General features: G+C 39.0%; 1 protein-coding gene across 2 annotated transcripts in view; it reads right to left on the bottom strand.

Moving 5' to 3' along the window:
- The window catches only part of OTOGL (otogelin like), a 198,944-nt gene that overhangs the window by 137,898 nt on the left and 46,555 nt on the right, over positions 1–14,491 (bottom strand). For both annotated transcript variants that reach the window (XM_053584139.1, XM_053584138.1), the window contains exons 19-23: positions 12,563–12,772; positions 10,034–10,199; positions 9,353–9,427; positions 6,902–6,954; positions 4,441–4,603 (exon numbers count right to left, since the gene is read on the bottom strand). In XM_053584139.1, coding sequence (XP_053440114.1) covers positions 4,441–4,603; positions 6,902–6,954; positions 9,353–9,427; positions 10,034–10,199; positions 12,563–12,772 — 667 coding nt within the window. The remainder of the gene's footprint in view (positions 1–4,440; positions 4,604–6,901; positions 6,955–9,352; positions 9,428–10,033; positions 10,200–12,562; positions 12,773–14,491) is intronic.

The following is a 14,491-nucleotide window of genomic DNA, read 5'->3' on the forward strand; positions in this document are numbered from 1 at the left end:
GGGAATGCAAATTAATACATTCCTTTTGGAAAGAGATATGGAGAACACTTAGAGATCTAAAAATAGATCTGCCATTCAATCCTGTAATTCCTCTACTGGGCATACACCCAGAAGACCAAAAATCACGTCATAACAAAGATATTTGTACCAGAATGTTTATTGCAGCCCAATTCATAATTGCTAAGTCATGGAAGAAGCCCAGGTGCCCATCAATCCACGAATGGATTAATGAATTGTGGTATATGTATACCATGGAATACTATGCAGCCTTAAAGAAAGATGGAGACTTTACCTCTTTTATGTTTACATGGATGGAGCTGGAACATATTCTTCTTAGTAAAGTATCTCAAGAACGAAAGAGAAAGTACCCAATGTACTCAGCCCTACTATGAGACTAATTTAGGGTTTTCACATGAAAGCTATAACCCAGTTACAACCTAAGAATAGGGGGAAGGGGGAAAGGGAGGGGAGGAAGGGGGGAGGTGAGGGAAGGGGATTGGTGGGATTACACCAGTGGTGCATCTTACAAGGGTATATGTGAAACTTGGTAAATGGTCTGTGAAGCTAGTGAATGATGCCCCATGATCATATCAATGTACACAGCTATGATTTAATAAAAAAAAAAAAAAAAAAGAAGTTGCACCAATGCTGGTGCTCCTTAATAGCTGAAGTCCCTCAGGGCAAGTCACTTAACCAAATGGAGTCTTGGGTTTCTGTTTATAAAATGAGTGTATATGGGTATTATACTATCCATTTCTCAGATTACTGAGTGTATGCAGCACACCATTATATGCTAAGTGCTCAGTAAATGCGTACTTCTTACCCCACTGCCCAATCCTGCGTAGAGCAGGTACAGGCGGACTCCACTCTCCTCTTCACTGCACTTTGCAGATGTTGCACTTTTCACAAACTGGAGTTCTGTGGCAACTCTGCCTCAGGCTAATGGCTCCCTTTTGCCAACAACAGGCATTCACTTGTGTCTCTGTGTCATATTTTGGCAATTCTCACAGTATTTCATATTTTTTCATTATTATATCTGTTATATTAATCTGTGAATACTGATCTTTGGTATTAGCATTGTAATTGTTTTGAAGTGCCACAAAGTGCATGCAGTGTGTGTGTTCTGACTGCTCCACCCACCAGCTATTCCCCCATTTCTCTCCCTCTTGTCTCCCTATCCCTGAGACACAATAACATTGAAATCGGGCAAGTTAATTACCCTACAAGTGTTTAAGAGGAAGTAAGTATCCCACATTTCTCACTTTAAATCAAAAGCTAGAAATAATTAAGCTTAGTGAGAAATGGATGTACAAAACTGAGATAGGCCAAAAGGTAAGCCTCTTGCACTGAACACTTAGCCAAGCTGAGAATGCAAAGGAAAAGTTCTTGAAGGAAATTAAAAGGTGCTATTTCAGCCAGCACACGATTGATAAGAAAGTGAAATAGCCATATTGCTGATGCAGAGAAAGTTTTAGTGATCTGGATAGAAGATCAAAGCAGTCACAGTATTCCCTTAACCCCAAGCCTAATCTAGAGGAAACCTCTAACTCTTTTCAAGTGTGAAGCCTGAGAGAGGTGAGGAAGTTGTAGAAGAAAAGTCTGAAGCTAGCAGGTATTGGTTCATGAGATTTAAGGAAAGAAGCTGTCTCAGTAGCATGCAAGTGCAAGGTGAAATAGTAAGTGCTGGTGTCAAAGCTGCAACAAGTTATCCACAGGATCTAGCTAAGATAATGGATCTAAGATAATGGACTACAGTGACTATGCTAAACAGCAGATTTTTCAATGTACATGAAATAGCCTTATATCAGAATGTCATTTAGTAGTTTCGTAGGTAGACAAAGTCTACCTTCAAAGTTTCAAAGGATAGGCTGAATCCCTTGTTGTTAGGGGCTAATGCAGCTGGTGACTTTTAGTTGAAGCTAATACTCATTTTCATTCCAAAAATTGTAGTGCACTTAAGAATTAAGCTAAATCTACTCTGCTTGTGTTCTACAAATAGAAGCATTCCTGCACTTCTTTTTACTGAATATTTTAAGCCCACTGTTGAGACCCACTGCTCAGAATAAATTTCTTTCAAAATATTATCATTCATTGACAACTCACCTGTACATCTTTGATGGAGATGTACAAGGAGATTAATGTTATTCGCTTGTTAACATAACATGCATTCTTCAGCCCACGTATCAAGGAGTCATTTCAACTTTCAAGTCCTTATTTAAGAAATAAATTTTGTAAGGCTATAGGTACCATAGATAGTGACTCCTCTGATGTATCTAGGTAAAATAAATTTTAAAATTTCTGAAAAGGATTTGCTATTCTAGATGCCATTAAAAACACTTTTGATTCATGAAAGGAAGTTAAAATATCAACATTTCCAGAAGTTTGGAAGAAGTTGATTCAACCTTCATGGATGCCTTTGAGGGGTTCAAAGCTTCGGTGGAGAAACTAAGCACCGATGTGGTGGAAACTGTAAGTGGAGCTTGAAGATGTGTCTAGATTGTTTCAATCTCATGGTACAACTTGCACTAATGAGGAGTTGCGTCTTATGGATGAGCAAATGGAGGAGACAGAATTTATTCCTAGTGTAGATGCTGTGAACATTGTTGAAATGACAACGAAGGAGTGGCAAAATATTAGAATATTACAAAAACTTAGCTGATAAAGCGCTGGTAGCGTTTGAGAGGTTTGACTCCCATTTTGAAAGAAGTTCCACTGTAGGTAAAATACCGTCAAGCAGCATTGCATGCTACAGAGAAATCTTGTGTGAAAGCAAGAGTCAATCATGCAGCAAACTTCACTTTCTTACTTTATGAAATTGCCACAGCCACCCCAACCTTCAGCAACCACAATCCTGGTCTGTCAGCAGCCAGTATCTGAGGCAAGACCATCCACTCCAAAAGAAAAAGTCTCCTAGCAAAATTATTTGAAACTAGTCAGAGGCCTCTAAGTCAATTCCCACTACATTTATTTCAATACCCTTTTTCTCTGAAAATAAGACAGTGTCTTATTTTAAGGTGTGCTCCCAAAGATGCGCTAGGTCTTATTTTCAAGGGACGTCTTATCTTTCCTGTAAGTAGGTCTTATTTTCAGAGGATGTCTTATTTTCAGGGAAACAGGGTAGTCAGAGAGGTGGGAGAAAATTTCTTTAAGTTTTTATAATGGCAAGTAAATAAGTTGTCAAACTGAACATCAAAGATGATAGTAAATAGATATATTTTGTAAAATAAGAGTATCAAGCACAGTATATAAAATAAAATTAGGGTGTGGGTTTAATCAGCCATGCATCCCCTAGAATCATAATCAAATCAAGCACGCAACTTGGTAGGTTTTAATTATTTTACCATAAAAGAGGATTTATTTCCCTTGTGCTTTCTACTAAAATGTCTCTCTTGCCTACCTGCTCTAAGGCCTGATGCCTCCCTGACTTTCTTTTCCCATGCATAGGCATTTGTTCTTTTGTGACCTTCTTTTCTCTGCCTCCTGCACCCTTTCTTTTTAAAGAGATTAATACCAGTCCCAAGTTACTTGGCTCTTTAACCTAGTCCAGATGGGGGCCATTTAGAACAAATGCAATTCTCCTGGGAAATAAACCACAAGCCTTCTCTCTTCTTTGCTCCTGGTTTGCATGAGCTGATCCCAAGAATCCTTTTGTGTGGACATGTTCATTGAGAAAGAATGGGTGACCTGTTTGCCTTAGATGACCCTCTCACCGCTCTGCCCCTATTCATTGCTGGATAATCGGTGTATCTGCCAGGAAGCCGAAAGCCTCCACGGCCTGTGTTGGTGTTTCACATGTAGTCGGCATTTTCACGATGGAAGAAATTTTATGAAAATAGAGTAGGTTATGCTGCCATAAAATAGTACCTTGTATTTATTGAGTACACACACACACACACGTCTCACATTTCCTAACTGAGGCTTAAAAGGAACGTGCCAAAAACCACTCAGCTACCAGCAGCAGAGCCAGAAGTCAGCTCTGCTGTGTCTGAAGCCAGAGGTTCCATTCTCACCTGCTACCCTTTGTAGCATCAGTACATCATTTTCTGTAATATCTATAAAATGAAGCAATAGGCACCACTAGTACAAATTCATCTCAAGAACAGTAACTGCAAGAGAGAATATGCAAAAGCCATGCACTTTAAGAGTGTTTTGAATGAAAAGTGACCGTGTCACACTCCCACAATTACAGTTGAAATGGGAGAAATTCCAACTTCATCCAAAAAAGAATTTTTTTCTCAACTTAGTGTAATACTTTAATAATATCTCACGATGTTACATGAGCCTAGCAAAATAATTAAAATAGTCTTCTAGCTGTCAACCCAAAGTTGACCACCAGTCTAAATGATAATTTTGGCTATTTCTATAAATAAGGTTCTAAAGAGAGCTTATGTTTTGGGCCATAACCTGAATGTTCTGTATTACCAAGAGAAGGAAGCTTACCCTGGAGCACAAACACAGCCACTTATACAAGGTGAGGATGGGGCACAAGTGAAGTTCATGGCCAGGTTTGCACACGTAGTCTCACAATTTACACCACCAGCAGGCAATTCAGGGTTGGGAAACCTGCAGTCGAAATATACTTTTCCCTCTGGGCAGGTGTGAACTTCAGAAATAAAGCACAAAATGTCTTTAACATTGTATTTGCTTCATAGACAATCATAATAACATGCATTTGTCATCAAAGTTCATCATAAAATAATGTACCAGTTATGATGAGATGATGCTTTTACTCTGCGATTTTTTTTTTTAGTTAATGAGCTTACAAATATTTTCTAACTAGATTCTCTTTAATCACCAAAAATTTCAAAACCTATTTCAAGTTTTAAAATATTGTCTGCCTTCCATAAGGCAATAATGAATTAGAAACATAATTTTCTGAGGTCAAGAAACAGGATCTTTCGATTAACCTGAACATATATTGTCAATTTTTGAGGGCTGAAAATGCAGTGTACTTAAACTTCTACAAAACCACAAGGAAGACATGAAATTTCTCTATTTTTTTTTTTTTTTAAGAGACAGAGTCTCATTTTGTCGCCCTCGGTAGAGTGCTGTGGCGTCACAGCTCACAGCAACTTCCAACTCCTGGGCTTGGGTGATTCTCTTGCCTCAGCCTCCTGAATAGCTGGGACTACAGGCGCCCACCACAACGCCTGGCTATTGTTTTGTTGCAGTTTGGCGCGGGCCGGGTTTGAACCCGCCACCCTCAGTATATGGAGCCGTCGCCCTATTCACTGAGCCACAGGTGCCGCCCAAATTTCTCGATCTCGCTTCCCCTCTGTGTCCTTACTTTACACCAGTTCTCACTGTACTACAGAAAGGCAGAAGTGGATGTAATTATAGACAGGACAGAGCAACATATTCCATCAAAAAATTTAGGCCCTCAGGGATCAAAAAAGATCCTGTGGATCCCCTGTGAGAGGACTGGCCACCAGGTTTCTCTTCTTTATGAGCAACCTTGAAACAGCGCAAAACAGAAATGGCCTTATGGCGGCTGAATATGTGCGTGACCCATAAAAATACTTTGCAAAGAAGCCCTAACCAAGCTGAATCCTTGTAAAATAAATCCAGGGCATATAACTCAAATGTTAATTATAGCAACATATAATATAATACTAGATCATTCAAATAAATAACAAAGCAATCCTAAAAATTACTTTTATTGGCCTAAAGTATTCCTGTCCCTTAAAATCTATGAAAGCAAGTGTTCTTTATTATTTGCCTAGATTTCCCCACAGTGACTAGGGATGTCAGGCTTTCCAAGTGATGAAAATAAATAATATATAGGGTCCTAATACACAAGCTCTTGGGAAAGATATTCAAATGTAAAGTGACATTTAAAAGAGAGACGGCACAATGTAAGGGTATATGCCACAACTACTGAGGGAAGAGCTCAACTACAACGTGGATTTTACCTAAAAATGCTAACAATGTGATCTAATCGTTTGCACCCTCATATTAATAGAAAGAAAAGGAAAGAAGAAAGGGAGGGAGGGAGGGAGGGAGAGAGGGAAGGAAAAAAAGGAAGCGAAAAAAGGAAAGGAAAGGAAAAGGAAGGGAAGGGAAGGGAGATGGAACTAGATGTCATTTTAAGTGCCATTTTCAATTGATTGCTTCTAGTCCCAGAGCCTTGATACTCCTAATGTAGTCCAGGAATCAGCCGCAGCATCTTGACCATAGAAATTCAGAATTTCAGGTATCACCCCTGACCTACTGAACAAGAATCTTTTTTTTTTTTATTTATAAAGATTGTAACAGCTTTTATTACAATGGTGCAAGGTAGTATTTCATCCAACACTCACCAACAACAAACCATCATCTTCTATAAAATAGTTCCAGAAAGTTCAAACAAAAAAAATAAAAGATATAATATCTGTAATAATTCTCTTACAACACTGGTCAATGTTCAAACTTCATGTCAACTCCCATAAAGTATAATCATTTTCTAGCAAACGTGGCAAAAAAAGTTCGCTGTTTTGTTTGCCTATAAACATATCAGAACATGCCTCATTTTGACAAGAATCCTGGACATGCACATGAAAATCTCAGAACCTCTTATCTAGAGTGGTTTTTCAATTTCTGTTGCACAGATTTTACAACAGGTGCCTGAATATATTTCCCTAAAGCCCTTGGGGCACTAAGGTGGACCTGGGGTTGGCAGCAATCCTGGGGTGATGAGCTCCATCCCTGAGCAGCCTTATAGTTCACCCCACCCTGCCCTAAAAATAACAGAATTCTCAATATGAAAAACTCAGGAAGCGCTAGAGCACTGTGTGGAGAAACACTCCCCGGGTGTTTTCATGTACATTGGCAAGGAGGCTGGGAGGGGTTCCTGTCTTCTGCCTGAGAGGGGTCAGTATCACAGCTCCATGGTCCTCAAGGAAAGCATCTTTTGAGATCTTACCAGTAGAGGGCGTTGCTAATTCATCGCATTTCACAGTCCCATTGGAGCACTGGCTGGAAGTAAACAAAGTTACTTTATAAAACCAAACTTCTGGGTTTTTTCCTGAATTTCAAAACCCTTCTAATGTGCAAGAATTGATTGAGTACATATACAGATGTTATCTCCTCCACAGAATTTTTTACAAATAAGTTATTGGCTTAGGTCCAACTTGGAGAGAGCTATTACCCTTTTGTGTGTTTTTTGCCCCACCAATAAGTGTGGACATTGCAATAGGCTGGGGAGATACAAAGGCTGAAATGTATAGTCTTTACCCAAGTGCTTATATTCCAGTAGGAGAGCAAGACACACAAATACATGATGTTTCAAATATATATATGAAACACATATTTAAGAGATAGAAGTAAAACAAAAACATTTTAATATCTGCTGGCAACTGACATCAGTCAGTCAAAAGAGGTAAAGTCTGAATAATTTTGAAGAATGGATGGGTGTTCTGATATGGATAAGGCAGAGGCTATAAATACTCCCAGGAAACATGGACAAACCATGAGGGGGTGAAGCAGCGTCCTCTGGAGCAAAGCGCAATGCAGGAAGTGACAGGAGATGCTGGTGGCTAAAGAGCCAGCTTTGTAGATGCTGAGATTTAATCCCTGAGATGAACCACTGAAGACCTTAAGCGGAGAAGGGGTGAGGTTGATGTGAATCCTTCTGGCAGCAGCACTGAATATTGAGTGGAGTCACAACTTCATTACAACGTAAGTCAGGGCATCAGGCAGAACCACAGACAGGCAAAGTTAGCCTTGAAAATCCCTCAAGAAGATACAAAATAGAGAAAAACCCAGAAGTTCTTGTGACTCCACCAGTTTTCCCTTCAGCTTTGTACCAGATCATGTGTTCCATATTTGAGCCCAGATGAAGAACTGGAATACATCACATGAAAAGTATGCTGTTGACCGCTAGACTGCCACTCGGAGGTGTGACTCACCACGGACAGAATCACGTCTGCCTAAGTTTGCTCACACTCACAGGGCATAGAGCAGCTGGGACAGCAGGTCAGACCCCAGCCCAGGTCCTCCGTATCACACTTACTCTGGGACAGAGGCTTCTTGAAAGGAATGGCAGGAGGTCACTATCCTAATGGAATTTTTACTTTTCTCACGGTGAAGAGACAGTTACTTTATTTTTGCTAAGTTTATGTAAAGACATTAAAAAAAGATACGACACCTTGGCAGATGGAAGGAGGATAAGATTAGAGGCAAGAAGACTAGACAAGAAGGTCCAGGGAAGAGTGGGTGAGATGTTGTGAGGATGATGGCTATGGGAAGGAAAGAATGGCTTTCAACTGTGCATAGAAAGTAAAATCCTAAGTTCTTTTACTGGCTAGGTGTGTTGAGAAGGAGAAGAAGTCAAAAATGACTCTCCAATTGCCGGCTTGGGAAACTGTGTGGACATCAGTACCGCCCACCAAAGGAAAATGCAAAAGCTGGTTGCCACTGTGTCTCGATGGGGTGGGGAGGGAAAGATGAAAATGGAGATAATGATAAAGGTAAATTGAGCATAACCAATATTCTACTGTGAATGCAAAATAAGCTGCAGAGGGAAGGAGGCAGGAGAGCACTGAAGAGCCAGACTGCCTGGGATTAAATCCCGGCTTGATGAGCACGTTGCTTAGCACCTGGGCCTCGTTTTCCTCACCTGTCAGCTGGGACCACAGCTGGGATAAAGCAACAGGACCATGTCTTAGGGTTACAGTAATGAGTACTTTAATAATATACATATAACACAGCATGGTGCCAGGGTGAGAGAAGGTACACAGTAATGGTTAGATGTCATTATAATTATCACTATTATCCACTGGCTATTATTATCTGTGGGTACCTGCAGTGCAACAAAAGAGGCAGGTTAGGAATTGAATATAAATGTCGACTGCTGCATAGATGTGCCTTTAATTTTAACAGATAGGTTACAGCCAGAATGAATGTTATCCCGTGAATAAACATTATCTCACAGGTATTGATGTCCCTGGGGAGAAAGTATGATTACCTTCTGTGGGGGACATTGTTCAAATCTATTTGGGAATTCCTTTTTTTGTTTGTTTCTTGATCCGTAGATAAACCACAAAACTAAAACTTCTCAGTAATACAGTAGCATTTAAACACCCACCTCATCTCTAACTTCTAAGGACCAAAAATGATCAAAGGCTTCCACTTTTCTGCAGTTATGAAAACAAAACTCAGATGTTCCACACTGAAATTTAATATACACGTATCATGTATACTTGAGACTGTATATACGTGTATGGCACACATACATATATGTGACTGTAACATATTTAAAGGTTATCTTTATTTTCTTAATTACATAAGTCATATTTAAACTTATAGTTTTGGTTCAGAAAATATATTAGTGCACGTGTCATTTGCCAAGTACAATCACATCATCAAAACCTACCATAAGCCCAAGGGTGTTGGAATGAGTTCTCCAGGTTGATAAACACTGCCCCTATAATGACACCGGCAGTGAAATCTAAAAGGGAGAAAAAATGTTAAGTAAATAAAGCAAGACATGAGTTTCTCTGAAAATTACTAAATTCAAGCACACCCTATGTTTTGCATGGCAAGGTAAAGGTGGGCCTTGCTCTCCGAGTCTGCCTGCAACCCTGACAGACACACAAATGGCAGAAGCTGTTTAGATATGGAGTGTAGCTTCGTATCTCTGTTCTAAAATACAGCTCACAAACAGGGTTGTTTTAGCCACAAGAAAAATCACTAAATTCACTTCAGAGAAATATAACTGACATATCATTTAGCCCTATGGATAAAAGTCTTCACTCCACGTGAGAATCGTGATTGCTAACAGACATTACAATCCAGCTACTAAAGTCCACCACCTTACAGCAAAGCATAAACCTTATTATTGATTTGGGTATGATAAAAGCAAGTGGCAATCAACTTCAGGATCAACCGTCAGGTTTCCTAGCCCTTTCTGTAGCTGTTTGTGAACATGTCCAAGGTCAAAAAAAAAGTAAAGACAATACAAAGTATTTTTTAAAACAAGCCTGAAAGCCCCTTTAATTTAGAAGAAGAAAGAGGGGTGAAAACTGGATGCTCTCAACCCGTCTTTGTGACTTACATGGGCACACAAAAGTTAAGCGTGTCTTCGTAGAATTTGCCTTCAGGACAGTTACAGCCTTCGGCACAGTCCTCGTTACACAGCTCCGGGGAAGAAAGAGCAATGCAGGAACGGCGGCAGAACGAGGAGCAGTGATGGTACAACATGCCTTCCCGGCACGGCACGGCTAAGAGCAAAGGGCGCTCCTTGAGAAAGATTCCCACAAGGCCCAGAGACAGTTCATGCCTGCTTAGAGGTCTATGACAGACATAGCTCATGAAACAAAAGATACCTTACATCACTAAACATGAAACATTACATAATTCTACAACAGAAAATATATAAAGCAATTCTTGGGCTCAGCAGAAGTATAGCAGAAGAATAAAATTTCAAAATAGGTTTTATAACATTTTTTATGTTTCAAAATATGTTTTATAACATTTTTTGTTAGCCTTTATCATAATTTTGTAATGCGTCTATCTCTTATGTATGTTCGAATAAATCTTCTGTCCTCACATTTTAGATCTTATGTACTGAAATATTGTCGTCATCTTCCTGATGGCGATGTTTAAACCTAGGTAAAGTTGCAGCCTTTCACAAAGACGACAGAATTTGAGTTTATTAATTCACGCAGAGTTTTTACCATCTGTTCTCTTAATCATGTTTGTGCTTTTTTTCTAAACCAGTCCTTTTCAACTTTTTCATCTCCTGGCACACTTGAACCTATAGTTAAACTTCCACAGCACACTTAAATTATCCAAAAGAAGAGAAAAAAGAAAAACCAATATACTGGCTCAGCACCCATGGCACAGTGCTATGGTGCCGGCCACATACACCAAGGCTGGTGGGTTCAAGCTCAGCCCCGTCCAGCTAAGCAACAATGACAACTGCAACAGAAAAATAGCCGGATGTTGTGGCAGGTACCTGTAGTCCCAGCTACTTGGGAGGCTGAGGCCAGAGAATCACTTAAGCCCAAGAGTTTGAGGTTGCTGTGAGCTGTGACGCCACAGCACTGTGTTACCAAGGGCAACACAGTGAGACTCTGTCTCAAAAAAAAAAACAAACAAACAAACAAAAAAAAACAGTATACTTACTGTGCTTTGAACTTCTTTCAAAAATAATTGAATTAATGATCTTTAAAAATTTTCCTGGCACACCTAAGATCTCTCACAGCACACCAGTGGACCTTGGTATACCAGTTGAAAGTCACTGCTCTAAACCCTTCCTATTTCTCTTTAGACCAATTTAAGCTGATTTTGGTAGGCACATGAAAATAATCTAAAAGCATACTTGTACAAATGTGTACAGGTAGAAAATGCTATATAGAAATTATTTTTCTATAATTGACCTTGTGAGAAAAAAATGGGAGGACATCTTCAGATGTCAAGAGTGAGAAAGGAAATAAAATCCAGAACTTGGAGTGGAAGAGGGGAAGATAGACCTTGGTAAATTTGGACCTTGGATTCAACACATGAGAGAATGGAAAATGAAAGTTGGCCTTTCATTCAGAGAAGGAACTAAGAGACCCTTACTTGGAATCTCAAAGAACAACATCCTCATTTAAAAGGAAAAACTAAAGCAGGGGTCAGAAACATTGCCCTACAAAGGGCTAAAGGGAAGATATTTTTAGCTTTGCAGACCACGCAAAGTCTGTCAAAACACTCAACTCTTCCTCATACCATAGACAGCATGTAAACAATGAGCATGGTTATACTTTAATAAATTTTATGCAAAGATTATTGTTTGTCAACTCTTGGACTAGAAGAAATCTGTTCATAGCACACCAGGAAGGCGTCTCTAATGCTAGGTGATAAATTAAAGTTACTGCTTAGAAGTCAAAATCCTGGACTTATATCCTGCTCAGGTTTGGCATATGAATTTGCATTACTTTATTTGCATATTTTTTGTCTTAAACAAAGCTGAGCCATCAACACGAACACTGGCCAGTGATACCTGTAATAACTGTAAACCCCTGGGGGAGTGGTGGGAGGAAAGAGTGGTGTTCTCAAAGCCATGTCACCAAAGATTCTAATGGGGGGGGGGTCCTGATAAGATTAGCTAACAAAAAAATTATAGAACACACAAAGAAATAATCTACCATGAATGAGAACTGCAGGCACCATAACATTGAAGATTGGAGCCCCATGAACTTGAGATTACAATCGCCTGCTGCATAACATAACTGTTTAATTATAAATCGGCTGTGTCACTGAATCACATAGTACTTTTCCATCATCCCCAATATTTAGATATGATATGTCTGTGATAAGAGTTTTTCAAATTTTCAAATTATTTCTGTTGCACACTTCAGAATAGACAGTTCCACTACTTTTGCTGATAACATAGTCAAAAGCTATTGTTCTTATCCAGCATATCTTTGATCTTAAGAAACCAGTATTTCATTTGTTTTTCATGTCCATACATTTTAAGAATATTTCAGATAACTTACATGCAATATTGACCTTTCATTTAAAAAATAAGAGCAGTAATTATAAACACAAAGAGCTCAAAGTATTACCTGGTTGTCTTTATCTGAGCCATGGTACTCACCACAGAATGAAATCTGGTCTCTAAAATGGATGGGAACACCACGCTGGCCACAGAGGTAGGCATAGTGAGCGAGAGCATTGCAGAGGCAGGCACTTCCGCACTTGCATGCGTCATGGTGACACAGCTGGTAGTACAGCCCTGGGCTGATGTAGACATGACAGGGAGCAAATAGCTCCTGGTGGATGACATCACAGTGTGCAGCATACCCAACTAGCAGGAAAAGAGCCCCTTAAGTATCTCATTCACTCATCCAGATTTTACCCCTCAGTACCAAGTTCCATAATTATCCAGCATTTTGCTTTCCTAGAAATGTACTATAGTGCATATTACTCTTAAATAAGAGAACCAATAGTTTCAGTTTATAGTTTTTGTTTGTTTATGTTTTTGGTAATGTTGGCAAGAGCACTTAATCTATATGCAACAGTCTTTCATAAATAAATAAATAAAAGTGTATCATATAAGATGAGTAACAGAAGGGTTGATAGAAGTAGTGACTCAACCACCCCACTGTCTGAGGATCATCCCACGAAATGTGCTATGAAGAATGGGGAAATATTGAGAAGCTTATCTTCAGATATTCATAGGTCACAAAAGTTGTTACAGATTGTGGATGTTATGACAACTCTGTCAAATACACAATTATCCCGGAAGGGCTGGAAGCCATCTCATTTCAATGGATTCTCTGAGATCAATGTGGCAGATGCTACATATTAGTTGTTGAATTCAATGTCTGCATGGTGTACAGTGCACTAGGCACAATTTCTGGCAGATATTAGTAGCTGAATATTAGAAACATGGATAGATTCGTAAAGAATAAACATTAGGGACTGGAACACATGCCAAAGGCCATAAGATATAACTATCAAATTATTTGGGGGGGGACGTGGAATCTCTATAATCATGTCTTAAAATTTGTTGATTTTTCCCTTGAGAATGACTAATCAAATAGATATAATCTTTTAAAGGTGTAACCAAGTTTGACAAAACAACCAGATTCTATTTTTCTTTAGAAAACCTGGACCTCGGTTGCATGGGTCTCATTACAGACAAAATTAATCAAAATCTTGTCACTGTCAATGTCTTTGAGAGACCAGAAAAGCTGTTGGAGATCAGAATTTGTCCAGTAGTAAAGAATTATACTGACTTATTTTCTTGAGTATTTTAAGTATATGTATTATTGGTAAGGAAACATATGATAATTACCTAAATATACATTTTTGCATTCCACATTCATATCCTGATATTGGAGACTACAGCAATGTACTGTTAACTTACATATTCTTAGTCCCAAGGATCCTGAAAGAGCAAAGTAATACACCAAAGACGTCCTTACTGTGTGCCCTAAGGATTTGCAGACCAAATATATCCCCCCTGACATTAAGTAAAGGGTAACTGAAGAAGAACCTCATGAAAAAAAAAAAAAATATATATATATATATCCTCTAGAATCCAGGTGAGATCTTCAATAAACCAAAGAACAGCAAACCCTGGGGAAAAGAGTCCCTATTCAATAAATGGTGCTGGGAGAACTGGATAACCAGTAAGACTTAAACTGGACCCTCATCTCTCACCACTTACAAAAATTGACTGAAAATGGATAAAATATTTAAATCTAAGACACAAAATGATAAAAACCACAGAAGAAAACGTGAGAAAAACTCTTGATGATATTGGCCTGGGGAAAGATTTTATGAAGAAGACTCCATTGGCAATTGCAACAACCAAAAGAAATAAATGGGGCTTAATTAAGCTAAAAACCTTCTGCACAGCTAAGGAAACGATAACTAAATCAAATAAACAACCTTCAGAATGAGAAAAGGTATTTGCACGAATCTAACAAAGGGCTGATAACTGGAATCTATAGATAAGTTAATCAATGAAAAAAGAGCAAACAATCCTGTCTATCACTGGGAGAGAGACATGAACATG

Source organism: Nycticebus coucang, chromosome 3, assembly GCF_027406575.1.
Source record: "Nycticebus coucang isolate mNycCou1 chromosome 3, mNycCou1.pri, whole genome shotgun sequence".
Lineage (NCBI taxonomy): Eukaryota > Metazoa > Chordata > Mammalia > Primates > Lorisidae > Nycticebus > Nycticebus coucang.